This window comes from Pelodiscus sinensis, chromosome 13 (assembly GCF_052426305.1).
Source record: "Pelodiscus sinensis isolate ZL-2025 chromosome 13, ASM5242630v1, whole genome shotgun sequence".
NCBI classification, from domain to species: Eukaryota; Metazoa; Chordata; order Testudines; family Trionychidae; genus Pelodiscus; species Pelodiscus sinensis.
Window position 1 is genome coordinate 42,956,050 of NC_143064.1, and position 24,760 is coordinate 42,980,809.

Here is a 24,760-nt window from a genome sequence, read left to right on the forward strand (position 1 = left end):
CACTAAATAGCCCTTCAGCCTGTTACGTACATACATGCATATGATACAGTCTTAGATATAAAATACACTAAAAATTAAAAATCAATCTTTTATGGTGGGGAAGCAACTCAACTCCTTACCTTACTAAAGAGTGTCTGTTTGCCAGCTCAATATCAACTGGCACCAGTCTTCATTCTCTAGCATTATTGTTTCATTGGGGCATGCGCTACATAGGGCACAAGGCAATAAAAATACAAGCTGAAAGAAATGTGCATTATTATGAGTGAGGGAAAGAGAAGCAGATTGCTTGGTTTTTCATTGGTCACAACTTTTTATTTGGCTTCTAAAGGGGAAAGAGAGAAACGGCCTATTCCTCTTCTCTAATAAAAGTAAGATTTTGGTACAACTACGTGGGTTACAGAATAGTTAGTTGGAAAATAAAGCCTTTCACCTCTTGGTTAATCAGTTCTTATGTATTTAAGGTTGATAGCTATGGAAAGCTCTTATCTTTTCTTGGTGGTTTCATGGTTATATTTCGAAAACAAAACCCACCGTAGATCTGAGTTTGATTCCTTGAAGCTAGGTGCCCACTTAACAAAAATCACTTTTACAATTGGCAACATTCTGTGCAGTTTTTCTGTAGAAACCAGCTATTTAAGGAATATTTAGACTGAACATAGAGCCTTGTCATTTATCCCTCAAGAACAGGATTGAGGCACATTATCAGGGCTAAACTTACTTGTCTTACTGTCCATACTGTCTCTGTGGGTAGAGAATACATTAATTTCATATTCATTCATACTGGCATGTGATACATAACCCGAACACTACTAACGCACTGATGTAAGCATGGTAAATAAAGATAAGAGGAGGAAGTAATTGTAAAATGTCTGGAAAAAAATTGCTAAAACCCTGTACTAAAGACCTGTTGTAACAGAATAGAAAGAATTTGATATTCTTCATTTAATTCACCAATGATTAAATCAATAGTCTGAAAAAAAGCCCCACTAATTGAAAAGTAGAGTACATAGAAGATTAGAAAGGACTCAATAAAACTGAAACCAGGGGTCTTGATAGGTAGGAAAATCATAGTTGTTATTGTGCAGGGGATTTTTTTTTTAGTAACAAATGGGGAAAAATGTACACTACTTTTGCATTCTTTATTTTCAGAATGAACAATGAATGTGAGATATGCATGTTCCTTGTCAAAGTGCATTTGTAATGCAAAGGAATTCTCCCTGTCCCCATGCCCCAACAAAACACAACTATTATCTAAATATTATTGTTCAAGGCATTATTTCCTCTTCTTTGGGTGTTCCAACAAGTTCCATTAATTCCTTATTCTTCTCCTTTTTTCTCTGTCTCCTGTTCTCAGTTCAGGAAGTCAAGGGTTCAGAAGAAGTTCACTCTGATAACATATTTCTCATTTTTTAAGTGAGTCATTATGAAGAGGTGGTGAATTTCCAATAAGAATAATAAAGACACTTGCTGCTTTTCCCCCCCTAGTATTCAGCCAAGGTCACAAATAATGCAACCGCTTTGGGGAAGGGTGTCCTTGTGCATGTCAATTCTGTGTTCCCATTTGCTCCACTAGCACTTCCCATAACTGAGTAAGTTTTTCTACTTTTCTTGCTGGGTGCGGGTTGTCCTGTGCCTACAGAGAAGGATGTGTTAGTTCTGATGCTCTCTCTTCAATGTTCTGTGTCTTATTGATGCTGTTCCAAAAGAATTTATAAGGCATTCCCAGTATAACCTGCTTTCCTTCTTGTAATCCTGCAGTAATACCCATGCAGCATTTCTGCATACCATATGGGGGTGTTGAAGCAAAAAAAAAAAAAATGCTCCTCTCTGTTTAGGCAGCTAACAAACGGCTTTATTAATTAATAAAGCACAGCATGAGCCAAACGTGGTCCCAGCAAAGCCGGGCCCAGTAAAGCTGCTAATACAATCAATCCTAGTATTTTTATACCCTTAGCCAAACAGTCTGACGTCAGGGCATCCAATTACAGAAATCCTCAATTAAATTTGGAAAAACAAAGCCTTATTAACAAGATGGCGGACAGGTACGAGGGAGTACATCTCCTGTCCCAACCAGCCCAATTAACACATACCAATAGCCTATCCTGTAGGCTTCTTCTCACGGGGTGACAGAAAGTTCACTCTGGTCTATGTGCTTGAGAGAAAAGCTGAAATGGTTTCTGTTATACAAGATGGCTTCTAGCTAAATATGAAAATGGTTTCTACAGCTTCTACAGGGATCTCGCTTTGTTACTGGGAAGCTTAGAGACAATGTAATCAAAGCAACATACTGCTTTTTTTCCCCACAGCCTACACAACAACATGCAATATACACTGCTATTTCTGATATCGGTAGGCCCACATAGGGAAGTCAGAGGATACTTTTCCTCTCCTTACTGCCCCATCAGCACTTAGAGCACAAATACTTTTATATTTAAAAGCAGCAAATACACATTTGAAGAGCCTAACCTAAATCAAGGTCTGATGTTTAGTTTTAGCTGTAGAATCCACCCACTTATGCAATACTATTCTGAAGGATGGAAGACCAGTATTTCAGATTTCATTGTTTTCAGTAAGGTTCATGAACCAATATAGAGACCCTTTGAATAAGTGTCAAATAGTTCAGGAAATCAGACTGTTTACTTAAGTTCCTCTGTAGGAATTTATGTGCCTAACTTTAGCTCATCGCTATTTGCAAATATAGGCCAGAAATTGCTTTTAAAAAGATTATCGATGTTACAGTTGCTAAACAAACCATCTAAAATGTGCATTTAAGAAGATAATGGTGCAACTGCTAAAAATCTTTGTGGTTACACATGCTGTTGGGCACTGCAGTATAAAGCTTAGTTTTATACTACAGAGAGTTTTATACTCTCTGGGAGTAGGGCTGGCAAGGTTTGCTGGCCCCATTCCCAGTGAGACTTTGCTGCAGGATTTGCAAGGAACCACAATGTGTATGTAACCTGTGGCAGGGTGCGGATTGGTCCTACCTTGGACAGGGGATGCTTCAGCTCCAGGTGGGTTCCGCATTTCTGTAGTAGATCCCTATCCATGGCAGCCAGGGAGCTGCTCCAGCCCCAACCATTTAACCGCAACCGGTAAGCCTCACCTATTAATTGGTTAACAGTTTACATCCGTAATGTGGACAATCTGAAATGAGTGTTATCTTCCCAAGGCAGGAAACAGAGTAAAAGAATGGGTGCAATTTTGCTATTCGGTATACTGATATAAATCTGGAATAATTTAGATGAATTCTTATAAGTTATTGTAGGTTCTCTGTAATACAAGAGTAGTGTGTGACCTAGTTAGCTTTAAGAGGTGTAACTTGCTTATTTGAACGGGATAATAACTGAGACCTAGTGATAATTTAAATGTCAGGATTCCTCTTTCAGTCATTTCAGCAGAAACCTCAGCAATTGCATCTAAGTTATTCAATGTGGAAGTAGATACTGCCACAAAGGTCAACTGGTTACTGTTAAGTCTCTTTGAAGATCAAATCTAATCCCAAAATCTTTTCTCGTTTCTTCTCTTTCCTCCCCATAATGTAAAAGAAAATGGGACCTTTTCTCTGTCTCAATTCCTAAAGTATCAGTTGGCTTCTAACAGTTAAAAACTGAAGCAGCCCCTCAAGCTTACGTGTTTTAATAAAAGAAAGTGAAGTATGTTTCCATTTTTGGCAATGTCAGTGAACTGTAGCTTGGCGATTTAACCCCTGAGCAAGTAATAATTTAGTAGGAGTGTGACTGAATAGTTTACAGATCAGAAATGCTTTTGTATAGCTGTTCATCTCTAGGTGATACGTTTTAATCGGAATCGGCTTGCTAAAAGGCTTATTACAGTTCTTTATTGATTAGGTGTTAGTCACAAAAAGTCACAACTGATATTGGTACCAATTAGAACCCTTGTTAGCACTCTTGGAAGGGGAATCAGAACTGAATGGGCATTCAATGGAACTACTCTCGCTGACATGGCAACTGGACATTCACAGTCATAGAGGAGGCACGTTAACAACATGGGCCACGTGCATTATTGTTTCCCTGTAAATATTGGATCTCCAGATAGATCAATAAGTTTAGTTTCTGATGATGAAAGGGTCCATCTGGTATCTTTCAAGAGTATGTGTCAAACAGTGACTGATTCTTCTTCCCCATTCAGTAATCATATTGGAACAATTAACCTGAAAGTGAGGAGAAACTCACTCACTCCAAAGTCTATTAAGCCAGGGGTTCCCAAACTTTTTGACACGGGGACCAGTAAATCCATTCACGAGCTTTTGGAGGACAGGTAACTTTCATTTGCATATTCAATAAGCAAATGATGAATATTCAAATAAGTCGTTTCTGGGCCTCCAAAAGGCCCCAGTGCCAGCGTTAGCAAAGCTTTTGATACAGTCACCCACAATATTCTTGCCAGCAAATTAAGGGAATATGGATTAGATAAATGGGACTGTAATATGGATAGAAAGCTGGCTAGGGTTTCCCAAACTTTCTCCTTTAGTTGGAACCCATTTGTTTTTCTTTCAGTGCTGTCTTTTCCAGCCCAAAAATATAAACACACATAAAAAAAATGAAAAATAAATAAATTTTCAGTGTTTCACCTGGCTGCATCATCCACCCAGCCTGGGCCAGGGCTTGGGGGACCCAGCGCCATATGAGCACTTCAGGAGGCGGGAGCAGGAGCAGATTGGGGGTATGGTATCTAGCTAAGAGGGAGGGTGCAAGGAAGGGTAGGGTTGCCAGGTGTCCGGCTTTGTACTGGACAGTCCGGTATTTGAAGGTTTTGTCTGGGAAAGAAATTGAGAAATTACCAGACATATAAAATGCCTGGTATTTTCTAATTAGGTATGATTTATTATAATTAGATGTATTAGTCCTTAGCTGCCTGGCTGGTAGATGTGCTCACGCTGTCTGAGTGTGTCTACCTGCCAGGCAGTTCGCAACTACTCCAGGGAGGGTATGTGGTGGGGAAGGTGGCAAAATGGAGTCCCCGGCCAGACTCACTCGTCTGCCAGGGTCTGCAGAGTCTGCATGTGCCCAGGTCAGTCCCGCTCCCCCACCTTCCTCTTCCTGATTTCCCCAGTCCAGCCCGGCTGTCCCCGTCCAGCCCTGCTTCCAGCGGCCGGTTCCCCCTGCCCCCCACCAATCTCTCCCGGTCAGTCCTGCTCCCCCGACAACCCCCCCCCCCCCACCAGCCCCGCAGCCCCCGTCCAGCCCTGCTTTCGGCAGCTGATTCTCCTGTCCTCTTCCTCCTGATCTCCCCCAGCCTGCTCCCCCTCCCCCCGTGCAGCCCTGGTTCTGCCGCCTGCCCTCTCCGATCTCTGCCGCTGGACAGCCCCGCTACCCCCAACCCTGCTTTTGGTCCCCCCTCTGCCCCTCCTCCATCTCTATGGGACAGCCCCGCTACCCCAAACCGTGCTTCTTGCGTTCGCCCGCCCACATGCCCGGATATCTACGGGACAGCCCTGCTGCCCCCAGCCCTGCTTTCGCTGCCTGCCCGCCTGCCCGGATCTCTGCAGGAGAGCCGCACTGCTCCCAGCCCTCCCTTGGCCGCCTGCCGGCCCACCTGGCCGGATCTCCACTGGGACAGCCCCGCTGCCCCTAGCACTGCTTCCCAGCAGCTGGTTCCTCCCCCCTCCTCCTCCCAGCCTGCCCCGTTCTGCTCCCCTCCCAGCAGCCATGCTAAGGCCCGGTATTTTTTTTCCTGTGGCCTGGTACTGGGCCGTGGCCCATAGGGAAACGCTGCATTAAGCTATCCAGTTCTTCTGTTTTGTGTTTGTGTAAAGACTGTAAAGGAAAAATAAAATCTGAGTTTGGTTAATTTTGTTTGTAAGAAGCTGATGTTTCAATTACATAGCACTTGACTGAGCAAAATGAATATTAGAGCTTACAAACGCACTGTTGAGTAGAGGAAGTAATGCTAGGCTTGTGAAATAAATATTCAGGTGCATGGTATAATTAAGGACCAATCTGAGACTTGTACTGATGCAAAATGGGTAAGTGTTGAGATGTATATAATGTAAATAAGCAGGTATAGAGTATTAATTCAATGATATTTTGCAGCTACATGTAGTACCCCATGTTGCAAAAAGCGTAATCTATCAATCATTTCTTGTAGTACAAAAAAATTTGATGAAAATATATACATTAAACATTACATACAACTTGTGGCTGAAATTATTACTTTGGTGTTCATATGTATATGGCTGAACTTATTATTTTTTAGTGCAAATAAATATGTGGATAATGGAATTAATTTCTCACTGCTGTCAGAATTCACCTAAAGATGCATTTTTCAGTAACGTGAGTCATAGATCCATAGACTTTAAGGTTAGAAGTGACAATTTAGTCTGACCTATGTAACAAAGGCCATAGAACTTCCCCACAATAATTCCTCTCATGCGCTTTAGAATAACATCCAGTCTTGATTTATAAATTGACAGTGATGGAGAATCTACCATGACCCTTGGTAAACTGTTCCAATAGTTAATTGCACTTCCTGATAAAAGTAGAAGCTTTATTTCCCATCTAAATTTCTCTAGCTTCAAGTTTCTGACACAATATTGGGTTATTCCTTTCTCTACTTGCTCTGCCCATTCACAAATGCTCGTTCCCTATTTATAGTCAGTATAATCTCTTTTGGAGCAAAATAGATCAAGGACTTTGACACTGTCACTGCAGGGAAAATTTTCTAATCCTTTACTTGTGGCTCTTCTTTCCCCTTTCACCAGTTTATCAAAATCCTTCATAAATTGTGGTCATGAAACTGGAAACAGCATTTCAGCAGTAGTTGCTCCAGTGCCAAATCCAGAGGTAAATTAACCTCTCTCCTGATTCTTGAAATTCTCATTTTTGTGTGTGTGTGTGTCCAAGAGTTTTAACAACCCTTTTGGCTGCAGGGTCACACTGGGAGCTTATATGATCCCCCAAATATTTTTCAGTGATTCCCATTATAAAGTCATCCATCTTGTTTAACTATGGTCTATGTTTCTTATTCCTAGATTCGTACATTTACATTTAACCATATTAAAACATGATTTTTTTTCACTCAGCTTACCAAGAGATCAAGATTACTCTTCCTAATAAACTACCACACATCTGACACAGTGTTTTTTATCCACAAAGTTTATACCCACATAAATCTGTTATCATTAAGGTACCACAGGATTTCTTATTTTTGTAGATGTAGCTACCCCTCTGAGATTTCTCATTTGGGGAAAAAACCCCAAAACTCTGGTTTGTGAGTCTATTTTCCATAAACCCATAGTGGTTGGCCTTAATTATATTGCCCTTTATATTATTTCCTTTGATACTTTATTAATGAAGTTTCATAACAGCAGCTCCATTGTCTTGCCCAAGATCGGTGGTAGACAGAATACCTTTGACTGCCTAGGTCATCCCATCTGCCTTTTTAAAATATTGATATATCATTAGCGCTCTTCCAGTTTTCTTGGACTTCTCAGGTATCTTGCAGTTTATTGAAAATCAACATTAATGGCCCCGCGTGTTTCTCAATTAGTTATTTTAAACCTTTGGATTCCAAGTATTCAACCTGCTGATTTTAAAATGTCTAACTTTGGTGGCTACAGTTTAACATTTTTCTAAGAGACTGGTGGAATGGGAAGAGTGCTATCGTATTATCATAATTTTCTGTGATTTTCACAAATACAAAACAGAGTTATTTGTTGAACATTTCTCATAGACTCATAGACTTTAAGGTCAGAAGGGACCATTATGATCATCTAGTCTGACCCCCTGCATAGTGCAGGCCACAAAATCTCACCCACCCCTCCTAGAATAATCCTCTCACCTATATCTCAGATATTGAAGCCTTCAAATACAAAGCCTTTCTGCCTTTCTTGCATTATTATTGATAATTCTACCATTTCTATCTAGTAATTGATCAATACCATTTTTGGGGTTCTCTTTTTCTCACTAATATACTTGAAATTTTTCTTTTTATTGTCCTTGACTCTACCAGCCATAGATATTTCCTTGTGTGTCTTTGCTTGCCTTATTAATTTTCTTCAGCTCCTAGGTTCTTACTTGTATTCATTACTATCAACTTCCTGTTTCTTCCATTTGAGATAATCTCTCTGTATATTAAAAAATCCATGACCTGCGTAATATATCATTCTGTGTCCCACAGCCTCTCTCTCCTCCCCCGAGCTCAGGGGCTGAGGGGCAGCATCGGGAACCACACAGTCTCCTGCTGTGCTGTGGGAAGGCCTTAGCCCGGTCCAACCCCCAGCAGCTGTGGCTGGGGGAAGAGAGTTGGGCATGGCCCTCTCCAGTAGCCGGGGGAGAACGGGAGGTGCCTACCCCCCGGGAGAGAGGGGTGTTGGCGAACGTAAGGATTATATGTAAAAATAAAAAATAATGCTTTCATTCGCTTTCTCTGTAAATAGGTTGGGATTGGTTTTTTTAACACAATGCAACCTTCTTCCTTGATTATGGTTGTTGGGCATCTTGTAAAGCGTTCTTAAACAATTCCCACTCATCATTTAAATTTGTTCTCATTTAAATTATTACTCCCAGCTGATTTAGCATAGTTGTTTAAATCAGCTTTGTAATATTGGCCCTTTTAAAGCCTGTTTAAAACTATGTTCCTTGATGATTGGAAATCCAATTTTTTTACATTACATTGGGAATTCCAGTGGCAGGAGGTTAATATATGAGTATGATTGGAAATGGTGCACCGTCTAATGCCAAGCATTGGAACAAATATATAGATATTGTAACAGGATTTTGATGCTATATTTATTAGATGGTCCTTGTTAGTACAGTGGTTGAATCCCCTCTTAAAAAAGCAAATATTTATGGTGAGTTTTCAAATCTCTCACTATAACTTAACTAATACATATATCAAAATACCATTTTGCAAATTTTATTAATGGCATCACCATTTACCCTTGACCATATTAGTCACTAAATTGTTGCTTTTTAAAACTCAGATTTTTATTAGGCAGCAATAATATACTAATGGAAAAAATAAAATCTATTTGTGTGTAGGTACTTTTTTTATTTTGAGAACAGCATTAATTTTTATTTTATAAATGAAATCTCAAAAATTAGAACATAGTCATCTTGACACTTGAAAAGATCTTCTTAATGATTAATACATTGAAAAATGTTATACAAATATGAAACCAAATGCATTTCCCTTTGTGGAACTGAGGTTTCATTCCATATGCAATGTGTATATCAGAGCTTCATGTTTGTGAAAAAAGGAGTATGGTATACACAAAATCTGACTGGTAAACTAAACAAATAACTAACATTTTCTTTTTTACTTTTCAAGTTGCCACTTTGTGAAGAGAGCAGTGACAGAATACTGGTTCAGTCTTGTTCACATATTTATGATAAGCCCCACCTGTTTCGAAAAGTTCCATTTGCTGTATGTACATACTATTGTCTTTCTTTATTATTAACAAGCGTTATTGGCCTCAAACCCCTTAATATTGCTAACAAATGTCCATGACCCATCACAAAGCCGATGAAAACGATATTTCATTTGTCATCTTTCATAATAATTAAGTAGTAAATCCTTCTACATGATTTACTGAGACAGGTGGAAACAGGGAAAACATGCATGAATCATTCTATATGTAAATATATATTTTTACGTATATTCATTCAAAATACTTTAAAACCTATTCTACACAGCAAGGGGTGGGTGAGAGCATGCAAATGCAGATGTACACACTCACGTGAGTGAGTTGGTCTCCAACGAGACACTATTCTTTTAGGAAATAACACATTATTAGGGTGCACATTCAACATGTGCACTATTTGTAGTACGGACTATGTCAAACCGATCCTCAGTTTCCCTCCGCACCTTGTCTAACAGTACAGGTGTCAATCTGAAACACAGAAGAACATAAGGACAGATACTTAGATATACAATGTGGTATCTGTGCAAGATTTGACATTCTCACATTCATACATAAAATTCATAATGCTTCAAAGTTGTTATATTTCACTTTGGGCACACTGTACTTCACTTAATAAGGTGGCTGGTGCTATAGAGCAGATGACAGAGTGCGGATGTCTGGTTGGATTGATGGCAGTCTCAGCCTTAACTCTGATTCCATGATCATTCTGCTCTGGCGCTTCGATTTTAATGCAGCCAGCATGGAAAGTACAGTCTCAGAAACATAAGTTGTTAGAAAAGGCATCAGGTATTTTACAGCCTTGTAAGAAAGTTCTGGATACTCAGTAACAACTTTTAGCCAAAAGTCAGTCAGGGCTTTTGTTTGAAACAAACTCCAATGAGCTGTCACATGATAGTTCAGTGAGACTGTCTTGTTCTTGGGGTGTCAAACTTGTGTTTGTTGGTAACAAGGTCCATAATTGAGTTTCTGATTTAGTCGTTGTTGTGTTGGTGAGAGGAAAGTACTCCTGCAGCTGTACTTGGAGGTTTTGCATGTGCTCTCTGATTTCACATTTTACATTATAAGTGGGTTGCATTTCTGAGCTGGCTAAAAAATTGGACATATTTGGGAAAGAATCATTATTGGACTGATCAGGTTGAGATGTCCACAGGCCCAATTGCTTGATCATAGCATCAGTTTTGTCATGGACATGAAGATAGTAACAGCTTTTCCCTGTAGACTTAGATTAAGCCAATTTAGGTAGCTGAAGATGTCGGCCAAGTAAGCCAATTTAGCTAGCCAAGAAAACTCACTCAGAGGTAATCAGAGCTCAAAATGATGGTCCAGCAAAAAAATCCTTACTTAATCACAGAATTCAAACAGGCATTTCTTCTCAAATGCTTTCTTAGCAAACTTCCTTGTGAAGAAGTTGACTATGATCACTGCCAATCTCATTTCACAAAGCAGCCAATAGTCTTAAATTCAATGGATGGGCCTTGATGAAATTGATGATCTTCACCTACTTGTCCAAAACTGTCTTTAGGTCAGAAGGCATTTTTTTTTTTAGCAGCTAGCAGTTCTCTGTGAATGCTGCAGTAAATGAATGTAGCTAACAGTGCCACTACTTTAACTCCAGTGACTACTCCGGTATACTGGCCAGTCATTGCACGAGCCCCATCGGTACTGATCCCCACACATTTTGAATAGTCAACATCATGCTCCTGCATGAAACCGCTCACCACATCAACAATAACCTTGCCGGTTTGTTAGGTGGACAAAGATTTGCAAAAGAGAAAGTCCTCGTGGACCTCTCTGTTGTATTCATATCTGATGACTGACAGGAGGTTTGAATGGTTTACGATATCCATTGACTCATCAATTTGCAAAGAATAGAAGTGACTTTTCCGTACCCTCTCAGTGAATTGTTCATTAACATTCTGAGCTGTTTTGTCAATTCTGCACCGAAAGGTGATATTTGAGAGAGAAATTAACCCAATCTGATGGTTTGCCAGCCTGGAGACCAAGCTCTGCATTGACCATCTCCTTTTCTGCGGGTTATATCAGTACCAGTGGTGTGGTTTTCCTGTCCTGGCTATGAGTTGAGCCACCTGCTAAGAGGCTTCCATAGCCTTAGCATTGTCACTGCCTGTGACAAACCTATTCTTTGAGTTTATTCTCAATAAATTCATTTGGCTTAGAAACATATTTGCCATGTTTCGTTTCAGTGTGACACCGAAGATAAGCTGGTTTTAAGCTTTCCTTTCACAGCACCTCCTTACTGATTAAACATAATGAACATGGTTCAGATTCATTGCCAGTCCATGTAAAATCTAGGTTGCTATATTTTCGCGTTTTTTGTTTACTTTGTTTTGAAGTGGAACTTGCTGTTCCACAATGGTCTCCCAGATCCTTTCATTTCAGTATCTCTGTCTTGGTACACTGATCCATTTTTGCTAGCCCAACTAAGCCCTTCTGCCACTCTAATAGCTTTTGAACAATTAGAGCAGGTGTCACGTTACTGGATTTGAGGGAAGCAGCCAGATCACTGCTGCACCCATAGGTGGGGCTGTTGGCCCCAAAAATGGTATAAAAGGGGGCCATGTGAGGTGTTGAATAGAAGCTTACTGTCTGCTAATCCTATGTACGCTATTCTTGTGATTGTATAATGTCTGTGTGTGAAGTTATAAGCATGTACTTTGTATGGATACTGAATATTTCTCTGCATGTGGTTGAGCATTGGGCAGAGCCTGGCTTATGGACATGCTAATTAGCGAGGTTATGTGGGACAATAGGACTCAATGGGCCAAGGACCCACCTCAAGAATGAGGCCTGACACCTAAGGGCTACCAGCAGGGAACACAGGGATAGGCCGCTGGCCAGGTGACCTGCTGCAGCCAAGAAGAGACCAGGAAGGACGTATAAAGATGCCATGTGGCTGACTCCATCTTGGTACTCAGCTCAGCACTTCATTCCAGAGGCAGCAGAGTAGGGATCGATGAGCCGGAAAGAACTGTGGACCCATCCTGACCTAGGATGTGCAACAAGGATCTTTAAGCCAGCAGTTATAACATCTTTGCTGCAAGCCTGCATCGAAAACTGGGAGATTCGATGCATGTAATGTATGATAATTTAGCAATCTCACTCTCATGCTTTTCTTTCTTATAGTAATAAACCTTTAGATTATTCTTAGATTCTAAAGGATTGGCTCAGAGTGATTTGTGGGAAAGATCCAGAGTGTAAATTGACCAGGGATCTGTGGCTGGTTTCTTGGCACCAGACGGAACTTGTTCGGGGAACGTGAGATTGGGTTCTAGACCGCTCACCTGTGTATTTCTCTGCATGTGGCCCAGGGTCATCTGGGACACAGATATTGCTGGGGTGTCGGAGGGGTTTTGCTTGTGAGGCTTCAGGCAGGCAGCTGAAGCACTCTGTGGGACTGGTTTGTGGCCTGTTTGGGAAGGTCTCCAGTCTGGGGCTGTAAGGAGCCCCGAATTTGAGCAATTCGCCCTGAGCGGACGCCCTCAGCTGTACCCAAACCCGGCTCGGTCCATCACAGTAGGGTAACAGGGTAGATCATGTAACATGATCAACTAACTAAATATTTAATATTTATTTATAATTACACAATATACAAATATTTATTAATTAAAATACATACGTGTTTTTATACACTGTACATTTATGTTAATTTCTATTTTAAACATTCCACGGACCCTCTATAGTACCGTTGTGGACCACCAGGTGTGGTTGGGAACCACTGTCCTACGCTATCCCAAGTTCCATCTGACCTGTACTAATTTCTCCCTTCTACACTGGAAGTCAGCTTCACTGGCTCAGTATTTTAGCTACATATTTACCTCTTCAATTTCTTCTATGTTTCTGCAGCATTTCAACAAAAATGCTTTCCAAGAACATCTCCTCCCATGCTGACAATTGATCAGAACCTGACTTCAGTTAGACCCGTAATTTGAAGCACTGAAGCCCAGATGACATTTTTATGTTTAGTGGACAGGAATGAACATGAGAAGGATGAAGTCAGGCATGTGTGTTGCAGCTCAGGCTATGGTTTGCTAACTGACTGTCTTAATGACCTTCTCATTAAAAGTTCTTTCTGGAAAATACTGTTTTGTTTTTTCATCTTTAGAACTGTGTGAATAAAGAATGAATAAGTCCTCCTGGAATTTATTTACATACATAGAGTACAGTCATCATGTTACTACCCCACTAAGCAGCTCCCTGTTTTGGGGGAAAGAGGGCAAACTTCCTGTGACTGAATTTGTAGAGTTACCTAGTGTCATGCCCCCTATACTTTATGAAATTTGATTTACGAATATATATAACCCGAAGATGCTTTTGGTAAAATGCATCATGTAACACATCATGTTTAAAGTTACGATCCACTGAATGTGTATATTCTGTTTCTGTGCGTGTGTCTCTCCTGTATGTGAAGTTAGAAATATGAAGTGTGGCTCTGTTTATAATTTTAAGTGTACTAATATGGGCCAGTGCTGATACTCCGGAAATATAATGACGTGGTATTCAATGTAATGATCTGTAAATATTTGAGATTTTGTTTGTTCTTTAAGCCCAAACTGTGGTTGGTCCTAGAAAGACATGTGACTATGCCACCTGGTACTAGATTCTATCTTGACTCTGGTATTTTTTTCAGAGGGATGGAGAAACTACACAAAGGATTCCCTCCTTTGGGAAAGTGCTTTCCATTTTTTAAATAGAATCAGGCTTTTCTCTTCAGCTGACTTTTGAAATTGGATACACATGAAGAAACCTGAAAGAAAATAACTCTAAAGACCTCTAAAAAGTTGCAAGACCAGGCCAGAGAGAGAGAAACAACTCTGTCTTGAAAGATTTTATTTGAGTCAAGGACATGGTGTGAAGAACATACTTTGAACAGTTTCTCTATTTTAGGCTTAATTGGTGTGTTTTGTTTATTTTGGCTTAGTAACTCACTTTGGTCTGTCTATTTTCACTTGCAGTCACTTAAATCCTACTTAAAAAAAACACTTTTGTTTATTTTCAAGGCCAGTGTAAATAATTGCTACCAGAGAGAGGGGGAGGGCAACCACAGTGCATTTCTCTTGTTTAATGATAAAGAGGGCTAATCTTATAAGCTTTCTTGGGTAAAACTTTTACAAAGGGTAAGATGGCTTTATTTGTGGGTTTTTATTTTTGTTCACTCTTTGGGGCTGTATTTCTGGGTGCTGTCAATGGCTTTTTAGCTGCACCCAAAACTGAGCTGATACAGCATCTGTATTTCTTTGCTGGGGGGGCTGTTACCCCAACTCTAGGCCTTTGCTGAGGGAGACCAAACAAGGTGATGAGTGGTGCCAGAGGGGAGGTAGGCAAGCTCATTGCCATGACCAGCACACCAGATGATTGCCTCAAGAAGATCCCTGTGATCGAACCCTTTACATCTAGTGATTGCACCACCTTAGGCCATGGAATAGCCTGCTAGAAATCCAGTTCAACACTCAAGCTAGTATCGTGCCATTGTGAATACAGTTACAAGGGTCTTCCATTCCTAAGGCTTTGCAGCGGGCATGTCCCACCCATGCTAGCCCAAGCAAACTCCACAAAAATTTGTGGGAGGATCTTCTTGACTACTGATGCTTTCTGAGCTTTCAGAATCACCAGGCAATCAATAAGTGTCTCAAGGTTGCTTTTTCATGAACAAAAAGCAGATGTACTTCCTCACGTAAAAGGAAATGATCTGTCCTTTCTATCTGTTTGTAAAAAAAAAAAAAACCTGAATGACTGTGGTTTGACTAGTTACAAAAATTCGTACAGATTATCTGCAAATTTGTCTTTTATGTACAGGCAGTCCCCGGGTTACATGGATCCGACTTACATCGGATCCCTACTTACAAATGGGGTGAGGCAACCCTGCACTAGCTGCTTCCCCCCAGCAGACCAGGGAGACGCAAAGCTAGAGCCCCCCCCAGCAGACCAGGGAGACGCGGAGCGGCTTTTCTCAGCAGACACCTCAGCTTGAGAATAAAGGACTGAGGGAAGTGAGGTATGGGAGAATAAAACTGAGCTCTGGAGAAATGTTTGGCTAGAGTTTCCCCTACAATATGTACCAGTTCCGACTTACATACAAATTCGACTTAAGAACAAATCTACAGTCCCTATCTTGTACGTAACCCGGGGACTGCCTGTATTAAAAACTAAAGTGCTTCAGTAAATGTAAAGAGGAAGTCTTTGTCATTATAGTTTTATCTTAGTTAAGACATTGAATAATTCAAGTGCTTTTGAATTTTGCTCTTACTGCTGTTCATGAGTTGTGGCTTAAAATGTTATCAATTGAATGAACAAAATTCAATTTGTTAAAAGCTTAGGTACCAAATATAAGGTTGTATCAATAAGACACAGTTTCCATACTTACGTGCTCATAAGACACAAGCCTTCGGCAATGTTTTTCCTGTTTGGCTGTGTTTTAAAAAATATCCACTCATTCAGATGTGACTTTTTCTTTAAATTCTAGCTTCTTGGAAGCTGTGATGGGTTCATGGATTCATTTATATCATTTCCATGCAAATCAGACTGCCTTTGGGATTCTGTGCACATGTTAAATCAAATATGTTGTAATCTAGTTGCACCCATAATTAGCAGTGTCAGTAGTGAAAATTAGACACTAATCAATGGATGAGTACAACTCTTTCCAGCTAGAAATCTTTTTTTACTGATGATCATCATGGCTTCAGGCTTCAATCTGAACTGTTTTCTGAATTTTGTTTTATATGACCACTGAAACCACTTCCTTGTTTTATCTGACTCTCCTAATATTTAGGGTCATTCTGACCCCAATGCACATAAAAATGTAAATAAAAGTTTTCATGCCAAATCTGTACTCCTTGAAGTATTCTTGAAGTAGGATGAGTTTAGTCTTTCCTTGGTAATTTTATCATGCTACCCATTGAAGTGTTTTAAGTAGTTAAAAAAATACATTTAAAAATCACAAGGTAATGGAGTCAGTTAAACTCTTTGTGATAAACTTAAAAAACAACAAATGGTCTGGTAGCACTTTATAGACTAACAAAACATGTAGATGATATCATGAGCTTTCGTGTGCACAGCCCACTTCTTCAGATGACCAGAGTTTTGAGTTTAGGGTGTATAAACCCAAAATAAATAGGAGAGAAGAGAGAGGGGGAAGGGAAAAAAATGGAAGCGGCAGAAAACAAAGTGCAGAAGGTATGAGAATAGCAAAAGGAAAACCAAATAGGCATACTTGTAATCTATAAACACCTAAAGATCGGATAGTTAAAAGAAGCAGATGAGGATCATAGGATAGCAATTAGAGAGGACAGGTACTAACACAAGAATCTGCACAGACAAAGAGCTGGTGGCACCTTCACTGAAAGTTAGGTTGATAATATCCCAGCCATCCCTTATCTCGATTGAGGAGGCCATCAGAGTGAAAACTGAATTTGTGGATTAATTGTAATTCCAACGCCTCTCTGTGTATTTGGTTTGTAGAGTTGATTTGTGACAAGACAGCCACTTGCAGATCTTTTAAAGAGTGATTAGGTAGACTGAAGTGTTCCTCAACAGGTTTCTGTATATTCCCTTTACATATATCTGATTTGTGTCCATTGATTCTTTCCTGTAGGGACTGTCCAGTTTGTCCAATATATATAGCAATGGGGCCATGCCCACAAAAGCTCATGATACCATCTGTATCATGAGTTCCCAAACTGGAGGGCATGCCCCCCTGGGGGGAGCGTAAAGAAATTGCAGGGGGAGCACAAGGTGACCCAGACTCTCCCCCCCCCACGTCAAATTTTGCTGCCCTGTTGAATTCCTTTTTTTTCCCCCTTCAACAAGTTTTGCTGCTATTTGGAAGGGGGGCGTGAGTGTTTTTCAAAAATTAAAAACGGGGGCGTGATGCCAAAAAGTTTGGTAACCACTGTTTTGTTAGTCTATAAAGTGCTACCAGACCATTTGTTGTTTTTTAGGTTTATCCTGTACAGACTAACTTGACTACCCCCAGAAACCATTCAGGGTTAGTCAGCGAAAAAGATGAAAGATTACACTTCTTAGATCTTTGGGGTCTCCTGGACCCAAGCAAGTACAAAACATTAAATAAAGTGTGCTAGACAAACCATTGCCTCTTCTTTCTTTCCTCTTCTGTTATCATTGATTTAGTCTACATACCTGTTGTGGTTTTAGTGTACAGAAGAAAACCACAGTTATTTGGGTCAGACCCCCAGATGCATTATGATAGTATTGTAACATAAGATTGTTTCAGTTTTGAAGCAACCATTGCTATGTGATTATATTAATCTTTCAGTACTGTTTTTGTCTTTGTAGTTTGAATGGTTTTTGTTTTTCAAAAAATATTACACCAAAAGGGAATGGGTGTGTCCTTAAGACCTCGGATAATTGTTTCCTCGTGCATCATCGCTATTATCCAGCAAACTGAGTTTTTTAACAGGTAAAATTCCCAAATAGATTTTCTGACAATTCTATGCATGCTAGCAAGAGCTTTATGCAAGCCATGGCAAGCTGACAGTTCCTGGGGCAAAGACTCACTGTTGGGTAGGAGAGACTGCTGGAAAAAAGATTGACTCCATGTTACATTGCAGATGTACTTGTCTGAATGCACATATTGTTGGAATTTTGCTGATTGCATGTGGGAGATGTTTCTCAGGGTATGTCAACACAGCATTATTTCATAATAAATGAGGTTATTCTGAAATAACACAGTATGTGTCTACACTACATGCCTTTATTTTGAAATAATGTCGATCTGTCGGACTTCTTGGTAACCGTCATTTTGCGAGGAGTAACGGAAGTCCAAGGAAGAGTGTTTTTCCTTCAACTTCCTGCTGTGTGAACAGCGCCAAAAGCCAAATTAACTATTTCTACTTCAGCCATGCTAATTCATAGAATCATAGAATACTAGGACTGGAAGGGACCTCGAGAGGTTGAGTCCAGTCCCCTGCCCTCATGGCAGGACCCAGTATTGTCTTGACCAACCCTGATAGAAATTTATCTAACCTACTCTTAAATATCTCCAGAGATGGAGTTTCCACAAATACTCTAGGCAGTTTATTCCAGTGTTTAACCACCCTGACAGTTAGGAACCTAAACCTTCCTTGCTGCAGTTTAAGCCCGTTGCTTCTTGTTCTATCCTCAGAGGCAGGAAGAACAAGTTTTCTCTCTCCTCCTTGTGACACTCTTTTAGATACCTGAAAACCACTATCATGCCCCCTCTCAATCTTCTCTTTTCCAAACTAAAGAAGCCCAATTCTTTCAGTCTTTCTTCATAGGTCATGTTCTTTAGACCTTTAATCATTCTTGTTGCTTTTCTCTGGACCTTATTCAATTTCTTCACATCTTCCTTGAAATGTGGCGCCCAGAACTGGACACAGTACTCCAACTGAGACCTAATCATTGCAGAGTAGAGCGGAAGAATGACTTCTCATATCTTGCTCAAAACACACCTGTTAATGCATCCTAGAATCATGTTGGCTTTTTTTGCAACAGCGTCACACTGTTGACTCATATTTAGCTTGTGGTCCACTATAATCCCTAGATCCTTTTCTGCCGTACTCCTTCCTAGACAGTCGCATCCCATTCTGCATCTGTGAAACTGATTGTTTCTTCCTAAGTGGAGCACATTGCATTTGTCTTTACTAAACTTCATCCTGTTTACCTCAGCCCATTTCTCCGATTTGTCCAGATCATTTTGAATTATGATCCTATCCTCCAAAGCAGTTGCAACCCCTTAATAAGCATACTCTGTATGCTGATATCTAAATAGTTGATGAAGATATTGAACAGAACTGGTCCCAAAACAGACCCCTGCAGAACCCCACTTGTTAATCCTTTCCAGCAGGCTTGTGAACCATTAATACCTACTCTCTTTATCCAGCCAGTTATGTGCCCACCTTATAGTAGCCCCATCTAAGTTGTATTTGCCTAATTTATTGATAAGAATATCATGCTAGACCATATCAAATGCCTTACTAAAGTCTAGGTATACCACGTCCACCGCTTCTCCCTTATCCACAAGACTCGTTATCCTATCAAAGAAAGCTATCAGATTGGTTTGACATGATTTGCTCTTTATAAATCCATGCTGGCAGATCCCTATCACCTTATTATCTTCCAAGTGTTTGCAGATGATTTCCTTAAATACTTGCTCCATTATCTTTCCTGGCACAGAAGTTAAAGTGACTGGTCTGTAGTTTCCTGGGTTGTTTTTATTTCCCTTTTTATAGATGGGCACTATATTTGCCTTTTTCCAATCTTCTAGAATCTCTCCTGTCTTCCATGATTTTCCAAAGTTGATAGCTAAAGGCTCAGATACCTCTTCTGTCAGCTCCTTAAGTATTCTAGGATGTATTTCATCAGGCCCTTGTGACTTGCCGATATCCAACTTTTCTAAGTGGTTTTTAACTTGTTCCTTTTTTTATTTTATCTTCTAAACCTCCATCCTTCCCACTGTGTCAGGCATTCCTTCATCAGACTTCTCGGTGAAGACCAAAACAAAGAAGTCATTGAGCATCTCTGCCATTTCCAAGTTTCCTGTTACTGTTTCCCCCTCCTCACTGATCAGTGGGCCTACCCTATCCTTGGTCTTCCTCTTTCTTCTAATATATTTATTGTGTAGCTGAAGCTGAGTAGCTTAATTCGACTTTAGCTCTATTGTGTATAAATACCCTCAGGGATTTGGGAATAAAAAGAGTCTTTCTGGGATCCCTTCTTACCCGGAAGGGAAGTCTGTCACCATATCTACTTTCCATCACAGTGCAGGATTGGTAAAAGGCAGTCTGTAATTCCTGGTAATAAGCCTGTCTTGTCACAACAGGGTTTGTTCGTCCTGCCATTCTGTTACTGAAGGGAACCTTCCAGCTTTGTATCAGGCTTTTAGAGAATCTGCTTCTAACAAAAATCAAATGCCTAAATATTGAGGCCATGCTGATAAATGCTCAACCGTGCTGGATTGGAAACATCATTAGGATGCCTGAATATTGACTCCTCAGAAAAATTTTCAATGGAGAATTGTTATATCAGAATCAAGGCCCTAGAAAATACTACAAGGAACAGCATACTTTTTGGTACAATGAATGATCATTACATAGATCAGTGTGGCAGCATACTGCACTGAAAGCCTTAGAAAAGGACAGAAATATAATCGATTTTGTTAGCTGCCAAGGAAAAGTGTCCTACTATTGCTATAGCTACCAAGACTCTCGCCGGTGGGTGGGTTTTTTTTCGTTTTTTTTCCTGTCTGATATGCTGACAAGCATAAGGATCACACTTTGGACTCCAGAGTCACACCAAAATCCACAAAAAGAGAGAACACGAAACATCATCTTTGAACTGATGGACTACACACATGTTGATACAGAGCTTAGGAAATAGTGAAAGAGTTACAGTTGTTCCAAGGAAAGAGACCACACACCGCTTGCCCACAAAAAAAAAGCACACAAAAATGTGAGACATGTAAAAACCTTGTATATTGAGAATATGATACCTTTTTGCCCCATTCATTGAAAGCAGTAGGCCATTTACTTCCACTTTGCTATGGATATATCTTTTATATTGTTGCTATTACTATCTATTTTCACTATCGAAACATGGAGTGTGTTAGACACTCAGGAGCAGCCCTAGACAAGCTCCTGGCAACTGGCGCCCTAGGTGACACGCGCGATCGGTGCACGATCAGCGCCCCTGCCTCCAAAGCCCTCAATGGCTGTTTTTCTTGGCATCCTAGGCGACGGCCTAGGTGGCCTGTATTGACGGGCCGCCACTGTAGACACTAGCGTCTGTACAGTGTGTAGCTTTTTTTTTTAAATGTACTTGATCATTTCCGTAAGACATCAGCAAAGTATTGTGCAGTGTGCTTCTGAGTCTAGGAGAGTTTTAACTTGTTCCCAGTTCACTGATTACAGTCTATACTTTTAAATGTATCTCATGTTCTCTTCACCGCCCGGTCACTTTTAAACGCATTCCATATGGTTTCTCCCCATTTCCGAATTTCAACATATTAAGGTTTCCAAGACTCCAATAAGGAATAACTTGATGATTTTTGGTCCAATATGAGGATTAATTAAGCAGACACTCTTTATGCTTTTGTCATATGTTAATTAGTTTTTACTTAATACTTATAAATTTCAGATTCAAAGATAGAAAACTGTTTTTGATAGGGGTTTTTTTCAATGAAATATGTGAAATCCTTTTAGTAAGAGTCTTTATAAAGTTCATATAAAGTTCCTTTTACTAAGAGGATTTTGTGTGTGTGTGTGTGTGTGAGTGTGTGTGTGTATGAGTGTGTGTGTGTGTATGTAATGAATCCTCTTACTAAAAGAACTTTACATGCATAACCGGGTAAACTGCAAGAAAGAACTATGTAACTGTCATTTTAAAGGTCTTGGTACTACAGCATGTATACAGTGATATTGTATAAGATATAAATCATTCAAGAAAGAGACCTACTTATCCATCAGTAGGTGTTCGCCTTAGAGTGAGACTACCTGTACTTATGTATAAAGATACCTCCACTGTCATTAAAAGCTTGCTAGTTTGTAGGAAAGAAATTTCCTTTAAAATGAATGCAACAAAATTCTACGTATTCAGAAAGTAATACTGATGAAGGATCTGACTGTGAAACAGCACACGAATGTTAAAGGGCTGACATTAACTTTGGAAAATCTGCTATTGTGATTTTATGTCCAGCCTCAGGGACTGATTTGTGAGTGTCAGCAATATGTGGTGCACATCCGAAGGCAGATGGAAGAATATGGTTCAGAAATTCATTTTGCCTTTTAGAGATGGACATAGCACATACTTACGTTTATTGAACCCATCCAGTTTTGTATGATCAGTGAGGGAATTAATGGAGGAAGTCAATACTTCAGAATTTTTTAAATAAAAATACCAACCTGCTTTGTCAGTATTTTCTTCCTGTTATGGAATATTTTGGGTTTGCTGTTTATATTTTGGTTTGACTAAGAACTTTCTCCCTTACAAGTCTGCTTCACATTTCAAGTTTGCCCTCCTGTTGATATAATGTATTATATTGGCAATTATTGTGATGTGACATATTCTTATCATATCAAACGGGGGACAAAAATTTCAAGGATAATAAAGACATTATGAATACATTATTATAAGGGATCATGGGTACACTGAGATATTACATAATAATTTATTTTAAATTAATTTGATTGTTTTCATAATATGTTCTTTATTGGCACCTTACACAAATACAAATATGTCCTAGAAGCCAAAGTTTTATCTTTAGGTGTGAAACGTACTAAGGGTTTCCATAGATGTTGGTTTATAGAATTCATTTATATTTCAATAAAAGAAAAATATTTGATCTTTTTTCTATAATTTTCCTTAAATCATTTATATAGCCAAGTACATGCATTAATAAGATAAAATTTCTTTGAACCTTAGTTTCTCTTTAATCTTTAAATTAGATTTAAAAGAATGAAATATTAGAATTTCTATCAATGAATTTAAATAGAAATAGATTCATTTGAACTAATGGCTGAATAAAATGGTGACTTTCCGACATTTAATATGATGATTTGGTATATTATATTTCACATTCTCGCTTATTTTATGAAGGACAGAATTTTTATGAGCAGTAATTCAGGAAAATTAGAGCCTGCTTAGTGGAATCCTTGTCTTTACTTCAAGAATACTTCTACTGACATTGCTTTTTCTTGAACTTTTTTCTTAAAATCAGAATTGTTTTCTAATTTTTTATCGTATTTTTTTTCTAAGTTTCAGCTCAGAGTCTCAAGAGTAACCTTGATTCAATGGAACTACAGATCCAGCGCCTTGAAAATGACATCAAGATGTTTCCCAAAACAGAAGACACACATGATAAATTTGTGGAAAAGATGACCATATCCTTTTTGCACATTTGGGTTCTGCTCTGTCTGTCTTGTTAAATATTTACAATATTTGAAATTAACAGTTAAAAGGGTCTGCTTCGTGTTTATTGTTTTGCACAGTGAAGAACATATCAGAAGTTTTGAGTGTTAAAAGCAGAAAGCCATTAGCAGAAATGAAATTTATGTTTTGCCCCTTTTCTATGGCTGTCTTGTAGAAGTTGTAATCGGACTTGAGAAGAAAGATGCCACCACTCTCAAGGCACCCTACTGAAGGAGCTGGATATTCAGGATCATGTCATAAACTGGAGATTCAAGAACATACTTTTAGATGTTTGTCGCATCTAACTTTAGGTTGAAATAATATGGAAAGAAAGGTAGAAAAATGGAAATTTAGTGACAAGTTTTGGCTGAAAATTTTGGCTCATCAAGAAAACTTTAAAGTCATAGAAATTGTTGATAGTCATTGTATCTCTTCATTTTCTGAAAGTTACAAGTTTAGGAGAAAAGTGCCATCTCTGGTAAGTGTGATTAAATAGACTGAACTGAAGATTAACTGATCATTTTATCTCTCTAGGGAATAAATACTGGCGATTTGTTATCTAAGAGTAACTATACTTTACAGCTGTATGTCTGTCACTGACTCATATGTAACCTTTGGTTGTGTCTCCCCCTCCCCCAGTCTCTGGGCAAAGTTTTCATATGTTAAGTTCAATTTTTGCTTAAGAGTAAATAAACAGAAGTGCAAGATCCTGACTATCAAAGATATGTTATATTTCCATTGTACTTAAAGGAAATTTTCAGTCAATAATTTAATATAAAAATCCATATATTTCTGTGCTTTTGTCAGTTCCTGTCTCATGAGGTTTGCATGTGTATTTATTTACATAAGCTGAGGGGCTGTTAGAATGTAGCATGAGTATTTAAATTCCTCTGTGGGAGAGACTGTACACATAGTTATGTTTGCCAGTGGGATAATTTTAATGCATTTGCAATAAGTTGAGCATGGTCATTGGGCTAATTTAAAGGGGAGCAATTCTGCTCAGTGGCATACTAATTTATAGCAGTGATAGAGAAGTGTTGTTGTGCAACCATGCTGGAAGAAGGACAGGAAACACTGGATTTAATTAGTCCACAACATTATCTTAAAATATCTGTGAATAACCAATAAATTCTGTACAATTCAAGTAATTATATAGCATTTCAATATATTAACAAAGGTCTTCTGTCAGCCCTCTGTCCTACCCATCTTAGTCACCAGCTAACCTACTGCTGGGACCTCACCATCCTTCACTCAAAAGAGGGTTTCTGTGAGAAGGGGAGTTGGGCTTCCCACCATACCAGTCATAGAAGCCCCGAACTTCTTTCCTCCCAGTCCCTGATTTCCTCTCCTTCAAAGAATATCTCATTGTAAATTCTTTAGCACTCCTTTTTATCTGATAGCTTCATCTGTTCCCTGTAGAGTATTTGCACTAGATATCAGCCCCACGTTTTCATAAAGTATTTCAGTATCATA

At 39.3% G+C, this 24,760-nt stretch overlaps 1 protein-coding gene across 4 annotated transcripts in view; it reads left to right on the top strand.

Annotated features, from left to right (window-relative positions):
* DIAPH2 (diaphanous related formin 2) overlaps positions 1-24,760 on the top strand; it is a 778,453-nt gene that overhangs the window by 466,961 nt on the left and 286,732 nt on the right. For 3 of the 4 annotated variants that reach the window (XM_089781656.1, XM_089781655.1, XM_089781657.1), the window contains exon 24: positions 23,135-23,258. In XM_089781656.1, the coding sequence (XP_089637782.1) occupies positions 23,135-23,258 (124 nt within the window). Of the gene's footprint in view, positions 1-13,252; positions 15,335-23,134; positions 23,259-24,760 lie in introns of those variants that run through there. The other variant, XM_075896762.2, reaches the window with a different exon arrangement.